This window comes from Bos indicus x Bos taurus, chromosome 15, assembly GCF_003369695.1.
Source record: "Bos indicus x Bos taurus breed Angus x Brahman F1 hybrid chromosome 15, Bos_hybrid_MaternalHap_v2.0, whole genome shotgun sequence".
Classification (NCBI taxonomy): domain Eukaryota; kingdom Metazoa; phylum Chordata; class Mammalia; order Artiodactyla; family Bovidae; genus Bos; species Bos indicus x Bos taurus.
Window position 1 is genome coordinate 19,765,146 of NC_040090.1, and position 14,055 is coordinate 19,779,200.

A 14,055-nucleotide genomic window follows, 5' to 3' on the forward strand; every position below is an offset into this window, starting at 1 on the left:
TTTCAGTTCAGTTCAGTCGCTCAGTCATGTGCAACTCTGTGACCCCATGGACCGCAGCATGCCAGGCCTCCCTGTCCATTACCAACTCCCGGAGCCCACCCAGACTTTACACATTTCCAGGAAGAATATAAAGGAAGGTGGGGGAGGAGTGTGCCAGGAGTAGGAGGAGCAGGAGGGCCTCTTGATTAGAGGTCATGGTGGTCACCACATTTGGTTAAAACAGCCTGCCCCTATGGCTTCATGGCTCACTGTCTCTGGGTTGCTGCACTCCCTCTGCCCACCTCTCTGATGATTTCACTCAGGAGGAAAGAGGAGAAAGTTGCGAAGTTCACATCTCCCTTTACAAGCCGGAGCTCCTGCGGTCCCCTGTGTGTTGGCTTGGCAGAACACCAAATGGTCCCAGGTGGGGTGGTTATTCCAGGAAAACCCCATACGTCATACCCTGATTCTGGCATGGAATGTACGATCTCTATGTTACAGAGCATAGAGGGGTTTAGGAAAAGAAAAAACTTTAAGAATCAAATCGGTATGCCAGTTTAAACAAATGCTTTACATAATGGCCAGAAATAGGGACCACGTTTTCCCTACAGAAGACAAATCCATTGTGTCACTCTTTTTTGGTCAAAAAAAGAAATAAGTGATATTTGAAAACAAAAGAACATTCTGGTGCTCTCTTCAAGACAGAGTCCTTGAACCACACTTCATCAAATTCCTTTTTTAAAAAAAGCACAGCCAACCAGAGTGCCAGACTGTTTGCCTTTTCACCTGGCATTGTTATAGGACTCCGTCTATAACCCTTGGAGATCCAAAAGGAATTTTCCCTGATCTGAGTGGCAGAGACATCATACACTGAAGGATCGAGCAAAAATGAGGCTCAGGTCAAAAGTAAGATGAGGAGGAGGGCGGGAGGCTGCACAGTGATGCCTGACAGAGGCCATCTATAGACGGTGCGACAGCACAGCAAGGTGGCTGTGACCACTTGTAAACAACCCCCAGGACCAGTCCTTACGGGGAGGGAAAACACCTGCCCTAGAGAGAAACTAAATGGTTAAGCTGCCCTGGAGAATAAAGACAGGAGCACGGGCTGATTTTTATAGCGACAGATTTATTACTGTCTTATTTTTCCTGGGGGAGCTAGACTTGTACTATCTGGATTCACAGGCACAGACTGAACCCCTGAAATTTATCAAGGGACTCAGGGCATGAAAATGAAGGGCAACCTCCAAGACAAGCATCGGTTCGGAAACCTGCCACCCTAGTGGACCTGGTGCTAGAAATCAAGGCAATTCACCCCAAATAAGAAAAATCTCTAAGCAAACCTCAGTTCAACCTGTAAATGAGGTTTTTTCTGCACAGTCCCATAAGAACAGAGGGCAGAGGTAGTGAAACAGAATAATTCAGGGAAGGGTATAGTGTGATACCTCAGGAAGGTAGGTAGGACCTTTGTAGGACACAGGAAGGAGGAGCGTGGGGGCTGATTTAAAGCACACTGGTGTGCAAGTGTGAGCACGCGCTTGCGCGAGTGTGTGTGGGCTGGGCTCGGGGGTGGTGCTTGGCAGGGAAGGCTTCTCACCATTTCTCTTCCGAGCCTCCTCCTTTGTCACTTTCTGCTGTGCCATTACATTCTGGGGTGAGCGCCTCCCCGAGCTGGGCTTCCCTGATTCGTTGCTGATGACAGAGCCATTCTCACTGGGCGACCTGCTGGAGGTAACCATAGCAACAGGGAGACGGTAAGTTTCAACTGGAGCAGCCTCCTCTCAAGGTTATTTTATTTGCACAGTTTATGTCTGTAGCCTTTCTTTCCGGTTTTATCCACCAAGAAGACATAACACAGGAAAAGGGGAAAAAACAAACCCTGCAGGATGTATAACCCTATAGCTTAACACTACAGGGTTAAGCAGCTGGCTGTTGTAAAGTGCGTTTACCAGTGCTTAGCTCTGCAGAGAAGTTCAACGAGTGCAGCCCTCCATTCCCATCTCCTTTTCATTAACCCCCAGTGACTACGGACACGGCAGTGATGGCGTGTGCTCACTGTGCCCTCTTTAAAACACGGCAGTTTGGAGAGTGTTGCAGAGTGCTTGATTCACATGGCATCTTGAGGGACATGCATAAAACACGGTTCTCTTTGGCTGGTTTCTTTACAGAATATACCTTGACTCCTAAAGATTAAGTCACTCCACCACTGAATTCTCTCTCTCTCTCACACACACGCACACACATTCTTTGTGCTAACTGGTAACCACTTACATTTGAATCTATCAATTTGAGCTATCCATTCATTCAGAAATCCCTGCTCTGTGCTGGGATCTGTGCCAGGTTTACAGGCATACAGAGATATGAGGATACCACCCACGTTCTCCAAAAACCCACCATGAGCACCTACTATGTGCCAAGGACTGTGCTGCATGCTTTCAAACTCTTGTGCTCGGTGCTAAGTCACTTCAGTCGTGTCCAACTCTACGACCCTATGGACTGTAGCCCTCCAGGCTCTTCTGTCCATGGGATTCTCCAGACAAGGATACTGGAGTGCGTTGCCCTTTCCTTTCTCCAGGGGATCTTCCTGACCCGGGGATCAAACCCCCGTCTCTTACGTCTCCTGCATTGGCAAGCAGGTTCTTTACCACTAGCGCCCACCGGGAAGCCCTTCAAACTGTTACTACATCCTTATTACAACCAACTGGCATGGTGACTGCCACTCTTGTTAGCAAGTGAGGAATGTGAATTTCAGGAGGCGAGGTGTTTTGTCCAGGGCAGAGTTGGGAAGTGGTGAGTCAGCCCTGGAAGCCAGAGCCCCTTCCCTTTCTGTCTTCTACAGTGTCCCAGAGGAGGCAGGCCTTACACAGGGCAAGCCACAGGGCCTTCTTGCCTTCCCTTGGGGCCGTTCTCTGGTCCTCTGGAAGCTATGGCAAAATGGACTCCTGCCCCTGCTGAGGCTCACACACCCCAGATCACACCAGCCTGTGGGTGGGATGAGCTCAAGACCCACTGCCTTCCCCTCTGGGGGAGACAATCAGGGGGCAGCTATCCAGAGGCCAACCAAACCCCTTGTTCTTCTCTTGTCAATTGCACAGACTCAGAACCTACTGGCACGTGGCCCCTACAATGGAAAACTGACTGGAATAAAATGCAGCCCCTGACCCGTAAGTAAGCCTCCTCCTCCCATTTCCCTCTTTTCCTCTGAGAATTTGGGATTCTCAGTCATGCACATTTCCATGCACTTCAGCACCCTAAAAACCATGCACAATGAAAGTGCCCACTCACAACCATGGGAGGAGGCAGAGTCAGCACGAGTGCACAGAGCACACCCAGGGCCACAGGAGATGCTCTCTGCCAAGGACATGCAGACAAGCATGAGTCTGGGAGGAACCGTTTACGATACTCCCTCTTTGGGCATTCCGACAGCATGTTAGCACTTCAAAGGGTCCCATCAGTCCTGTCAGAAAGAGATTCATCTTGTTTTGTTTAATTCAGCACTTCCCTGGGTTTTTTTTTTGTTTGTTTTTTTTTTTTTACCACAACCTCTTTCACCATAAAAGTAATACAACAAATGTAGTTTGAGAAATATGAATGAGGCATTAACTGTGTGATCACTGAGTGCCAGGTGTGCAAACACACACATGCTCTAGGATTGTTTTCAGAACTTCACAGTTCATGGCACCTACTCTCCCCAAGACCCTGATGCTGGGCAAAATTGAAGGCTGGAGGAGAAGGGGATGGCAGGATGAGATGGTTGGATGGCATCACTAACTCAATGGACATGAGTCTGAGTAAACTCCAGGAGTAGCTGATGGACAGGGAGGCCTGGTGTGGTGCAGTTCATGGGGTCGCAAAGAGTCAGACACGACTGAGTGACTGAACTGAACTGAACTCTTCCCATTGGCTTTTTGGGACAAAGGGATTTTTCACTGAGGTCCAGAAAGAAAAGCTCCTGGCGACTTGTTTTACACGCACAAAACATTTAATGGTTTTTCTGAGGCATTTGCATGTCTCTTACCTCATTTGATCTTGAAACAATTTTCTGGCTATTCCTTTCCCTCTAAGGAAAGGTATGAATGAGCACATTTCCGGGGTGGAGGGGGGAGCCCAACTCTGCTTTATTCTTGCATCAACTTATAGACTTCTGTTTACATAAAACTGTCAACTCCATTCATAGGGCTAGGTGGCTTAGACAGTAAAGAGTCCGCCTGCAATGCAGGAGACCCGGGTTTGTCAATTCCATGAACTTCTGATCCAAAACAGAGGGTAAGATGTGTGCGTGTGTGTGTGTGTGTGTCCACTCAGGACAGGGACTAAAGTGTCTTTAAATGGGTCACCAGAGAGGCTGCAGTCTAAGGCTACTGAACTCAATAGTCCCCATTCTGAGTCTGGGTGGACACAGATCCTGAAGAACAATCATGGGAGTGGGGATTAAATCAACTGCTGAATAATCAGGACCAGTCCATGCATTGAAGTGCCCACTGCAAATGGCTGTCCCTATGAGGTCAATTCTCCATCCTTGCTCATAATTTCAGTCATGGACCAACAAGATGGCATTGCCAAAAGCCTACATAAGAACCTGAAACATCATCTGGTTGTTTGCACACAGCTAAATCTTCCATTTTCCTTCTGTTTTAAAAAAATTTTGAAGAATGGAGATATCTTAATGATTACCAAAATCATTGGTTTCCCCTATTCTTTTTTTTTTTTTTTTAAAGATTTTTTTTTTGTGTGGATCATTTTTAAGTCTTCTATTGAAATTGTACAACACTGTTTCCATTTTCTATGTTTTGGCTTTTGGGGGGCCGTGAGGCACGTGGGATCTCGGCTCCCGAACCAGGGGTCGAACCTGCATCCCTTGCACTGGAAGGCATAGTCTTTTAACCACTGGACCACCAGAGAAGTCACTCCCTTATTCTTCACTTGCAAAACTTTTTGGACCATCTAACAGCCCCATTCTGAGAGGTCACACAGTCCTGGTCTGGCAAGAATGAGGAGACTGATGCGGCAAGTTGGGGAAGACAGAAACATAGATGTATGACACGCTTGTTCTTGGATTTGGCATCTTAAAACCTTCCTAAATGATCAGAGACTCCTGTGATCAGTTGAACTTGAACAGAGATGAGGTTTGTCCCACAGTTTTGGCAATCATATAGCCAGCCCTTAGTAAAGTTATATTTGTAGACAAAATTATGAAGCAAATGGAGATATCATTTAACAGGGTCATTGTTTTCTTTATTTGTATTTGTTTCATAAGCTAGTATTTCTTAATAAAAATCTGAGGTTAAAGAATTTGAATCTGATTAGCAAGAGTAGACTCCTTGCAAATTCATGAAAAAAAGAACTTGTTCTAAAACCAGTTTTTAAAGAGAAAGCTTTGCATAATTTAAACCACTCAACTAGAATGTGTGGAAAAGTTTGTATTCCTCCTGGCAGTGCAGAGCTGTGTTAATATCCTAATTTTAGTAATTCTATTTATTTCTTTTAAGTGTCATCCTAATAGGTGATAAAAAATTATTAACGTGCCCTTATTGTACTTGGCAAAGATCATAAAGAGAGTAATTACTATAGATAACACTACTGGCCAGCCAACTCCGATACATCATCCATTGCTTCTCTGTGTGTTTCAACTCCAGGCAGGGGTGGACCCTGGCATTCAAGGCCCCAATTTGTTCATACTTCCCTGTAACCAACTTAGGGTAGTCCCCTCCCACACTGACTCTTGTGTTTTGCTTTGGCCAATAGGACAGCAGTAAACATGATACAAGCAAAGACTTGAGGTTTGTTTGGGGCTTGTTTTCTTGCTTCCCTGGGAACTCTGTAACCATCCTGTCAAAAAGCTAGAGCTAACCTTCTAGAGGAGTCAGGACCACATACCAAGACACCCCAGTTACCTGGCCGCCCCAGACAAGGCTGTCAATCAACAAGCTAGCCCAGCAGACCTCCCCCCTGACCAAAGATGCATGAGACAGCCCAGCTGAGATCAGCCAAGCCAAGTTCAGACTAGAAGAACCACCCAGCTGAGCTCAGCCAAGACTGCTGATCCCCCCAAAATTATGAGCTAAATAAATGGTTGCTGTTTTAGGCTGCTAAACTTTAGAGTGGTTTGTTATGGGGCAACAGATAATTAATCAACATGCCCTCCGCATTCTTCCCCACACAAGATGAAATCCAACCCTCTGTTTCTCTGTAATTCCTTTTTAGGTACTAAGATCTCCTGGAGAAAAGCTCGGAGATTTGATGCTTGACTCCAATACAAAATTTGTAAATTTGATACAAACAATCCTTTCTTCCTCCTGAAATAACTTCATTCGCTTGGCTTCCTGGATTCCATTCTTGCTTTTTCTCGTGCCTTTCTTATGGATGCTTTTCAGAATCTTTTGCCGATTCATCTTTATTATCTGGGTCTCTAATCACTGCCATGTCCCAGGCATCAGTTTTTAGATTTATTCTCCATCTGTACTCTCCAAGGTGCCCATCTAGTCTCAGAGATTTTTGTAACTAAACACTGATAGCTCCTACATTTATATTTCGACTCTCAACCTTTCCTCTGAACTCCAGACTCATATGGTTAACTGAGCTCTCAATGTCTCCACTTGCATGTCTCATGGGCATCTCACACTGAACATGTCCACATCCAAACTCTACAAACTTCTCCTCCAGTCTTTCCCAGCACAAAAATGGCAAATCATCCCTCTCTATTTCCATACTACACAGCAATTTATCAGCACATCTTGTCAGCTCTTCCTTGTAAACACCTCTAGAGCCTAATCACTTCCCACATCTCCAAGCCCTGGTCCACACCACCATCGCTCACCTGGACTCCTACAAAAGCCTCCTAATGGGTCTCTCTGCTCCTCTACAGTCTATTTCCACACAGCAGCCAGAGCGAGCCTTTAAAATGCAAGTCACATCCTGTCATTATTCTCAAAACCCTCTTCTAAGGACTCCTAATCTTCATTCACAATAAAATCCCAAGTTCTGACTTTGATTTCTAAAGCCTGACAAGATCAACCTCAGTTAGTTTCTCTGACTCAGCTGCTACAAACTTCCTCCCTAGTTCACATCAGCCTCCTTGGCCTTCATGCTCTTCCTTAAGCAAGTCAAGACGTTTCCTCCTCTGGGCTTAGCACATACTGTTCCATCTGCTTGGGATGTTCTTCCACTAGATAACCTTACACATCATTTCAATAAAGTCTTCCTCACATGTCACTTTATCAGTGAGGCCTTCCCCAACTTCTTGCTAAAGTAGCATCATATTCCCCTTTCCACATCTCCAATCCCTGACCGTGCTTTGGTTTTCTTCTTCATACTCTTCACCTCCCAACCTACTATATTTTTATCTCTCTGTTTATTGTCTATCTCTCCCCCATCAAACTGTAAGAACTGTAGGAGTATGAACTTTGTCTTGTTCGTTGCAGTATCCTTTGTGCCTGGTTAACAGCAAACAATTGATAAATATCTGTTACCTGAAAGGAGAGAAGGAGACCAACAGGATGTAGTTTTTCAGCCGCCATTGTGGTCCCAGGCAAGAAAGAAAGAGGTTGGCAATGAGAGTTGGTTAGCCAGGCAACAGAGTTAGCCATAGAGTTCATTACCTCTTTGTGAGGCTATTGCAAAGTCCCAACAAGTGTCCTGGCTTCTAGCCTTAACCTCTCCCATCTATCATTCACAATGCACTGGAGTAGTCTTTCTAAGATACAGTTGGGCATCACTGTCTTCCTGAAGAACTCTCAGTGGCTTAATACTGCTTAGAGTATAAAGGTCAAACTCCTCAGTCTGGCAGTTAAGACTCTCCACAGTTTTCATCTATCTTCTGGTTTCATCTTTCACTGCATTTCAAGCACTGTGAACTCTAAACCCCAAGGATATTCATCATAAGTAATCATTGCTGTCTCCTGGCTCTTCCAGCCTGGATGCTTTTATCTCTTCCCCTCCATGGACATCCCACTTGTCCTTCAAGGCTTGGTTAAAACATAACCTCTTCCATGACACTTTCCCACATCAGAATTAAATTCTTCCTTCTCTCTTTTCCCCAGGACATGGTTTAGACTCCCCAGTAGGCACCTGCACATCAGGCTTGGTATTCCAACGATTTATCTCTTGTCTTTCCATCATGAGATGCTTGGGGTCAGGAATCAATCTTAAACCTTTCTGTAGTCATCCCAATGCCTGTCAAAGTGCCCTGCTCATAGTAAAAGCCCAATAACTGGTTTTTGAACTAAAACCATAAGCTCTATAGAGACATTGCCAGATAAAATACAACTATCCTGAACCAAAGGCACTGCTTTTAAGATAAATTTAAAAATATAAGTGTAACATCAGTGCCAAATTTGTTACAATAAATCTAAGAAGAAAACCTCAACCGTTGTGGTTGATTAGACATCTAAAACATTACAATGGATGGCTCATGAGATGCAGGAATTATGATTCCTATCCTCTTCCTTAGTCTCCTTCTCAAATATTCACAGCAAGCATGAAGGGGAATTTTTAAAGAAAACAGAGGAATTGAGGGCTTCAGCTCTTCTCCCCATCAATTATTTCTCTCGCTGACACAGAGAGGCAGAATCTGGCCCCGTGCCTACCTCTTTCTGGTTTCAATGGATTTGGCTGTCTTGATGGTGCTTCCATCCTGAGGGGCATCCCTTTCCTGAGAGGCAGGAGCATCTCTAACGGGTAGTGGGAGGACCACTGTCTCCTGAGTCACCGGGATGACCTCCTCGTCCGCCCCTTGCTGGCCCAGGTGCTGCTTGGCATAATCAAAGCCCTGCACAGGCTGCAAAGAGGAAACAGATTTGCAGTCATGTTTCTGGCAAAGTGTGATGCTCACAGCAGCTTTAAGAGAAGACAGGCAGGAAAATGCACATGATGGGACCATACTTAGCTTTCCGATGAATAAGAGTTAACTCAAATCTCCATCCTGATTTCTGTCTCTACGAAATCAAAGTCCACATTAATTCCACCTAGCTACAGAACTTCCATAGATAAGACTCAGAAAAATGAATAGTATAAAAAAGATGCAAATATGTTTACGAGAACAAGTTCTTTCAAGGATTTTAGACCACTTATTCTAAGTCACTAGATACTGCTAATTAGAAGCTCTTAAATGCTACATTAAACAGGTCCTGCCTCTTCTACATAAGAATAGTTCTGTCATCTCCTAAGTCCTGTGAAATAACAGGTTTTGTGACTTTGCCAAGTCATTGAAATCTGAACCTCAATGTTTTCATCTGAGAAATGAAGATTATCATATCTGTTCTACTTCACCACCCTACAGTGTTACAGAGAATCACAGATCTGAAAACAAAAGAGGAGAAACATGCTACCACATGTGAGGCAGTATAATTATTAACAATAAAATGGAACTTATGGAATCACTCTAATCCGGACCGTTCCCTTTAGCAGGCTAGCTCACCTCTCATTTGTCATGACTGAGAAATTAGCAAGGTTTTTATTGCAGTGTCTGAAGTCCCAAGTGAAAAGGGCAGCTGTGAGCAAAACCCAACAGACATGTATTAGTGGGGTAATAAAAAACCAAGAAGCGTGTTTAAACAACTCCTGTGAGTGTCTCTATTCTGCTCTATGCCCCAAAGCAGCACAGTACGGATTTGAGGCAGGATGATGGGGTGGCTAGGAGCAGCCACTCTGAAAACAGATAGCCTGGGTTCAAATCCTGTCTCTGATACATATTAGCTGTGTGGCCTTGGGTAAGTGACTGAGATTCTCTGCGCATGTTTCCTCACCTGTAACATGGGGAGAATATAGTGTGAGCAGGATCAAACGTGTATGTCTGTGACAGTATTTAACCACCCTCAGAGGGACGCTGTGTAGATAAGTAAATTCAAGCCCAGCATTGAGCTAAGTACCTGACACATAGTAAGTACTCAATCAATATTTGTTCAAATTGTTTTCCTGCCTACTAAATCATTGGCCAGGTGAAATGGACATCAGCGATTCTCTTTCAAAAATTTGGGGTGAAACTTAACCTCTATCGTTTGGGTTGTATCAGAACTTGACATGATCAGACATTCCTCTTTTAGCACCTTACTTAGTCAAGAACTGTAACAGGAAGGCCAGATTAAATGGTCTAAGACCGTGGCCCAACCCATCACACCGTGTCTCAGAATAGGAGGGAGTTTTATTGCTAAATCCAGAAAAGCTTCCTTTTTCAAGCTGTCTGTAGTATAGCCAAGGGCTTCTCCAGTGGCTTGGCAGTAAAGAATTTGCCTGCAATGCAGGAGACACAGGAGATGTGGGTTCAATCCCTGGATAGGGAAGATCCCTTGGAGGGAGACATGGCAACCCATGACTTGCTGATGTTCCTAGAATACTGAACCTGCTTCTCCTATAAACAATTAATCACCAGTTGAACCCAACTGAAATGTTTTTGGAAACTGACCTCTTCTCCCCAGGTCCAGTGCTGTACTGACTCTGCCATGGTCTTGTAATTTCGATTCTGCTCCTTTCCGAACCCATCCTTGACAATCCTCCAAAGTTATCTCCCTTAGAAATTAATCAGGTCATCACTCTCTCATTAAAAACTCTCTGGCACCCAAACTCTTTGGCAAGGCATTCAAGACCCTTGAATTCTATGTGAACCCATGTGTCCAGTCTCATCGCCTATTGGTCCCTTTTCTGTTCTACCCTTATCCTCCCATTATCCTGTTCAGTTTTGTTCCAACTCTAGTTATTGGGCATTGGCTTGTGTCAGGGACTGTGCTTGGTGCTGGAAATACAAAGGTGAATAATAACTGGCTCCTCTACCCTCAAGAAGCTCACAGTTTCAGTTTCACTTGACATCGTTGGTATAACACTGAATATATAACATGAGTTATGTCATTTCATCCTCACTGTAGCTCAAGGAGGTAGGTATTGTTATGGTTCTCCATTTTAAAGATGAAGAAACTGAGGTTCAGAGAGGTTCATCAGTTTCCCCAGACTCACTCAGCTGGTCTATGGTGGAGCCAGGATATGAATCCAGGACCATAGGGGCCAGAGCCAGAACACCCAAACACTGCTTGATGATTCATCCCACCGCCTCTTCTCTCTTTCTGCAGCCTGCCACCTAGGTTGGGCATCTCCCACCACACTTCATCTGGCTCCTGTTTTCAGTCTCCTGGCCTGTGTGTGAGCCATCGGCAGTCTGCAGCAGCGGCTAAGAATTTAGTGAAAAGGACAAGCTGGTGCTGGCTTGTCCCCCTCATTTCCACCTTCTTTGGTTCCTTCACACTGCACTGGATACTTCAGGGGACTGAGCTGATGATGGGTGACCAGAAGGACATTAAGGAATGACAAGCTTAAGATGTGGCCTTTGTTATTAGGTTAACAAGAATCCCTGTACATGTTCAGTACGTACAGCCTGCAAGACACTGACACCTCATTTCATTCTCACAACAACCCTATGGGAAAATTGGGCAAACAGCACAGTCTTCACTTTATGGTAAGAAAACAAAAACCCTCAGAGAGGGTCAGTGACTTGCCCAAGACCACACAGCTAAGTGGTGAAAGACTCAGGACTTGTACCCTGCTCTTTTGACTGACAGGATAGTGGGCTTTCAACCTCCAACTTGAGAATCACCTGAGATTAACTAACTGCCCACTGGACACACACTGGAAACCCCTAACACCGCTAATACAACATCATGAAACATTTATAGTTGCTTTAATGAGTTTTGTAAAATTATCAAATCAAAATAATCCCAAACAATTTCAAAGGTAGATATGTTACCTGGATATTTTTAAGAAACATGTGCAATAATAAAAATCAACTTACCTATAATGTTTATTCTATACAAGGCACATTCAAAGTAATTCACATAACTCAATCCTCACAACAAAGTGTAAGTGAACACTGTTATCACCCCCAATGCACAGATGGGGAAAACTGAGGCACATATAAATAGTATGTGAGAAAAGAACAGGGCATCTTTAGGGGGTGACTGAGCCATCCCAAGCAGGGCATGCCAACCCTCCAAGCTCCGTTTTGTGTCTCCATATGGCCTTAACAACTTTGTCTTCAGGGTGCCTGATCCAAGGGGCCATGTTCTCTTGTATGAAGGGACAATCTGGGGAAAGTCTGTGAATCCAATGACAAAGAGGAAGCAAAAGTGAACTAGGAAGAAAGGAGGTGACAAAGGCATGACACCCAGCTCTCGTCCTGTGTCGATCATTTTTTTAACCTTCTGCCTGCGTCCGGCTGACTGCGGTGGTAACAGGGTTACGTCTATGGTATTGATACCTTGTCTCTGAAGAAGGGAGCAGGCAGGTATGGCCTGATCTTGGCTCTGAGACAGCCACACTCACCTCCTCTGAGCCTGCTGGGTCTACTAGTGAGGCTCAGCAAAGGTCCCCAGCCGTGTCCTCTGGCTCCGCAGCCAACATTCTTACAGATGCAGCGGTGTCCCTGGAGACTAAGAGACCATCCTCCCCGTCTCTGGGTTGGTGGCAATAGCTAACTTTCTCTTCCCGCCTCGTCCCTTGGCACTAAATGAATTCTGCTCACACCCCCAGGCTGTGAGAAGTGACGCAGGCGGCTCGCTCCTCTGGCAAACGCCGCAGTGTCCCCGGGTTGCTCCAGCAGAAGGAGTGCAGTGGGAAGGAGGCAGTTCCACCCCACTGGTTTCCCGTGATAACGGGGCTTTGGAAATCAAAGTGCGTAGCCCAGCCTCACTGAGGAGAAAACAACCACTGCCACCCCCACGAGTGAACTCAGTCATCTCACGCAACATAAATTTGCTTGATTTTCCACAGCAGCTGGGTATCTCTTGAAGCACAATGTGCTGGGCAAGGACATAAAAGGGGCTATGAAAACCCACAAACGTGAATCTGTTCCAGCCTCAGACAGCTTTCCAGCCAGGGGATATGCTGAAATCACGTGCTGCCCAGCTCATCTCAGCAAATTAATAAAATTCTGCCTTCATCAATCACATGAAGATGGCATTTACAACCTCGGTATGGCATGCTTTGCATTCCTGGACTTGGCTGCAATTAGATTCTGGTAATTACTGTTATGTCTGAAAGGCTCAGATTGTAACTGAGCTAAGATGGAAATGAAATACCCCCTCTTGGAATAGCTTCATTTTTCACTGCTTGGGTAATTACCAACATCGTGCCGCGTCCTGGCAGCGGGTACCTTTGTGTCAACAGACACGGAATGACATTCTCTGGGGTTGGACCCTTCGCTAGACAGAGTGTCTCAGCAAGCTGCAGCTTCTCAACAGGTGACTTGGCTTAATAAACAACCAAATTCATTTGATTTCTTTTGTTGAAGCGAGGTATGGTCATCCAGGAAGAACTAGGCATGCGTGACTCCCAGCAAGGACAACCACCAAGTCATGTAGTCCAGTGGATGTGAAATTCCATTCTCTATTTCATTCTTGCCCAGAGAATTAGGCAGAACAAGTGCAGAGGTTAGGGGCTGAAGGAGGGTTCTACCCACCAAGTGTCAGGGTTCAGGATGGTGTATAATGTAGACAAAGCCCAAAGACTCAGGTATGGACCTGAGTGCCCCCCTCTGCTGTGGATAAGTCCCATTGTCTCTCATTCTTTTGAGTTTCTCTGCAGTAAAATGAAAATAGTAAGAGCTGCCCTGACTATGACCTACCTCATAGGACTACTGTGATGAGCAAACAAGGTGACAGACCTAGAAGAGCCCAGGATATTGTAAGACATTATTTAAACATGATATGATAATCTGGGTAGTAGAGGTTACTACATTCCTTTTGGGGACTATGGTGAAGGGAGCTACATGACCAGAAAACGTGTTATTGCTGAGTTTCTCAGTCGTGTCCGACTCTTTGTGACCCCATACTATATAGCCTGCTAGGCTCCTCTGTCCATAGGATTTCCTAAGCAAGAATACTAGAGTAGGTTGCCATTTCCTGACCCAGGGATCAAACCTGGGTCTCCTGAGCCGCCAGGGAAGTCCGACTGGAAAATTCGCCTTTGGAATTTCCCCAGCTTGCCCCTCTCCCAGTCACTGGAGGGGGATGGTGCAGCCCAGTGGAGGCTGTGGATGGTGGATGAAGCCCCCCGCTAGCCTTCAGTGGAGCCACTGAACTGGGGTTTGACAGCTGCCCT

The 14,055-nt window shown here is 45.4% G+C and overlaps 1 protein-coding gene and 1 long non-coding RNA gene across 4 annotated transcripts in view; one reads left to right on the forward strand and one right to left on the reverse strand.

Annotated features, from left to right (window-relative positions):
• KIAA1549L (KIAA1549 like) overlaps positions 1 to 14,055 on the reverse strand; it is a 314,269-nt gene that overhangs the window by 71,139 nt on the left and 229,075 nt on the right. For 2 of the 3 annotated variants that reach the window (XM_027562705.1, XM_027562703.1), the window contains 2 exons: positions 8,562 to 8,752; positions 1,574 to 1,701 (listed from right to left, as the gene is read on the reverse strand). In XM_027562705.1, the coding sequence (XP_027418506.1) occupies positions 1,574 to 1,701; positions 8,562 to 8,752 (319 nt within the window). The remainder of the gene's footprint in view (positions 1 to 1,573; positions 1,702 to 8,561; positions 8,753 to 14,055) is intronic. The other variant, XM_027562704.1, reaches the window with a different exon arrangement.
• Positions 1,642 to 13,231, forward strand: LOC113905427. The gene is made up of 3 exons (XR_003514670.1): positions 1,642 to 1,730; positions 3,072 to 3,140; positions 11,034 to 13,231. It is a non-coding gene; the product is annotated as an uncharacterized LOC113905427 (long non-coding RNA).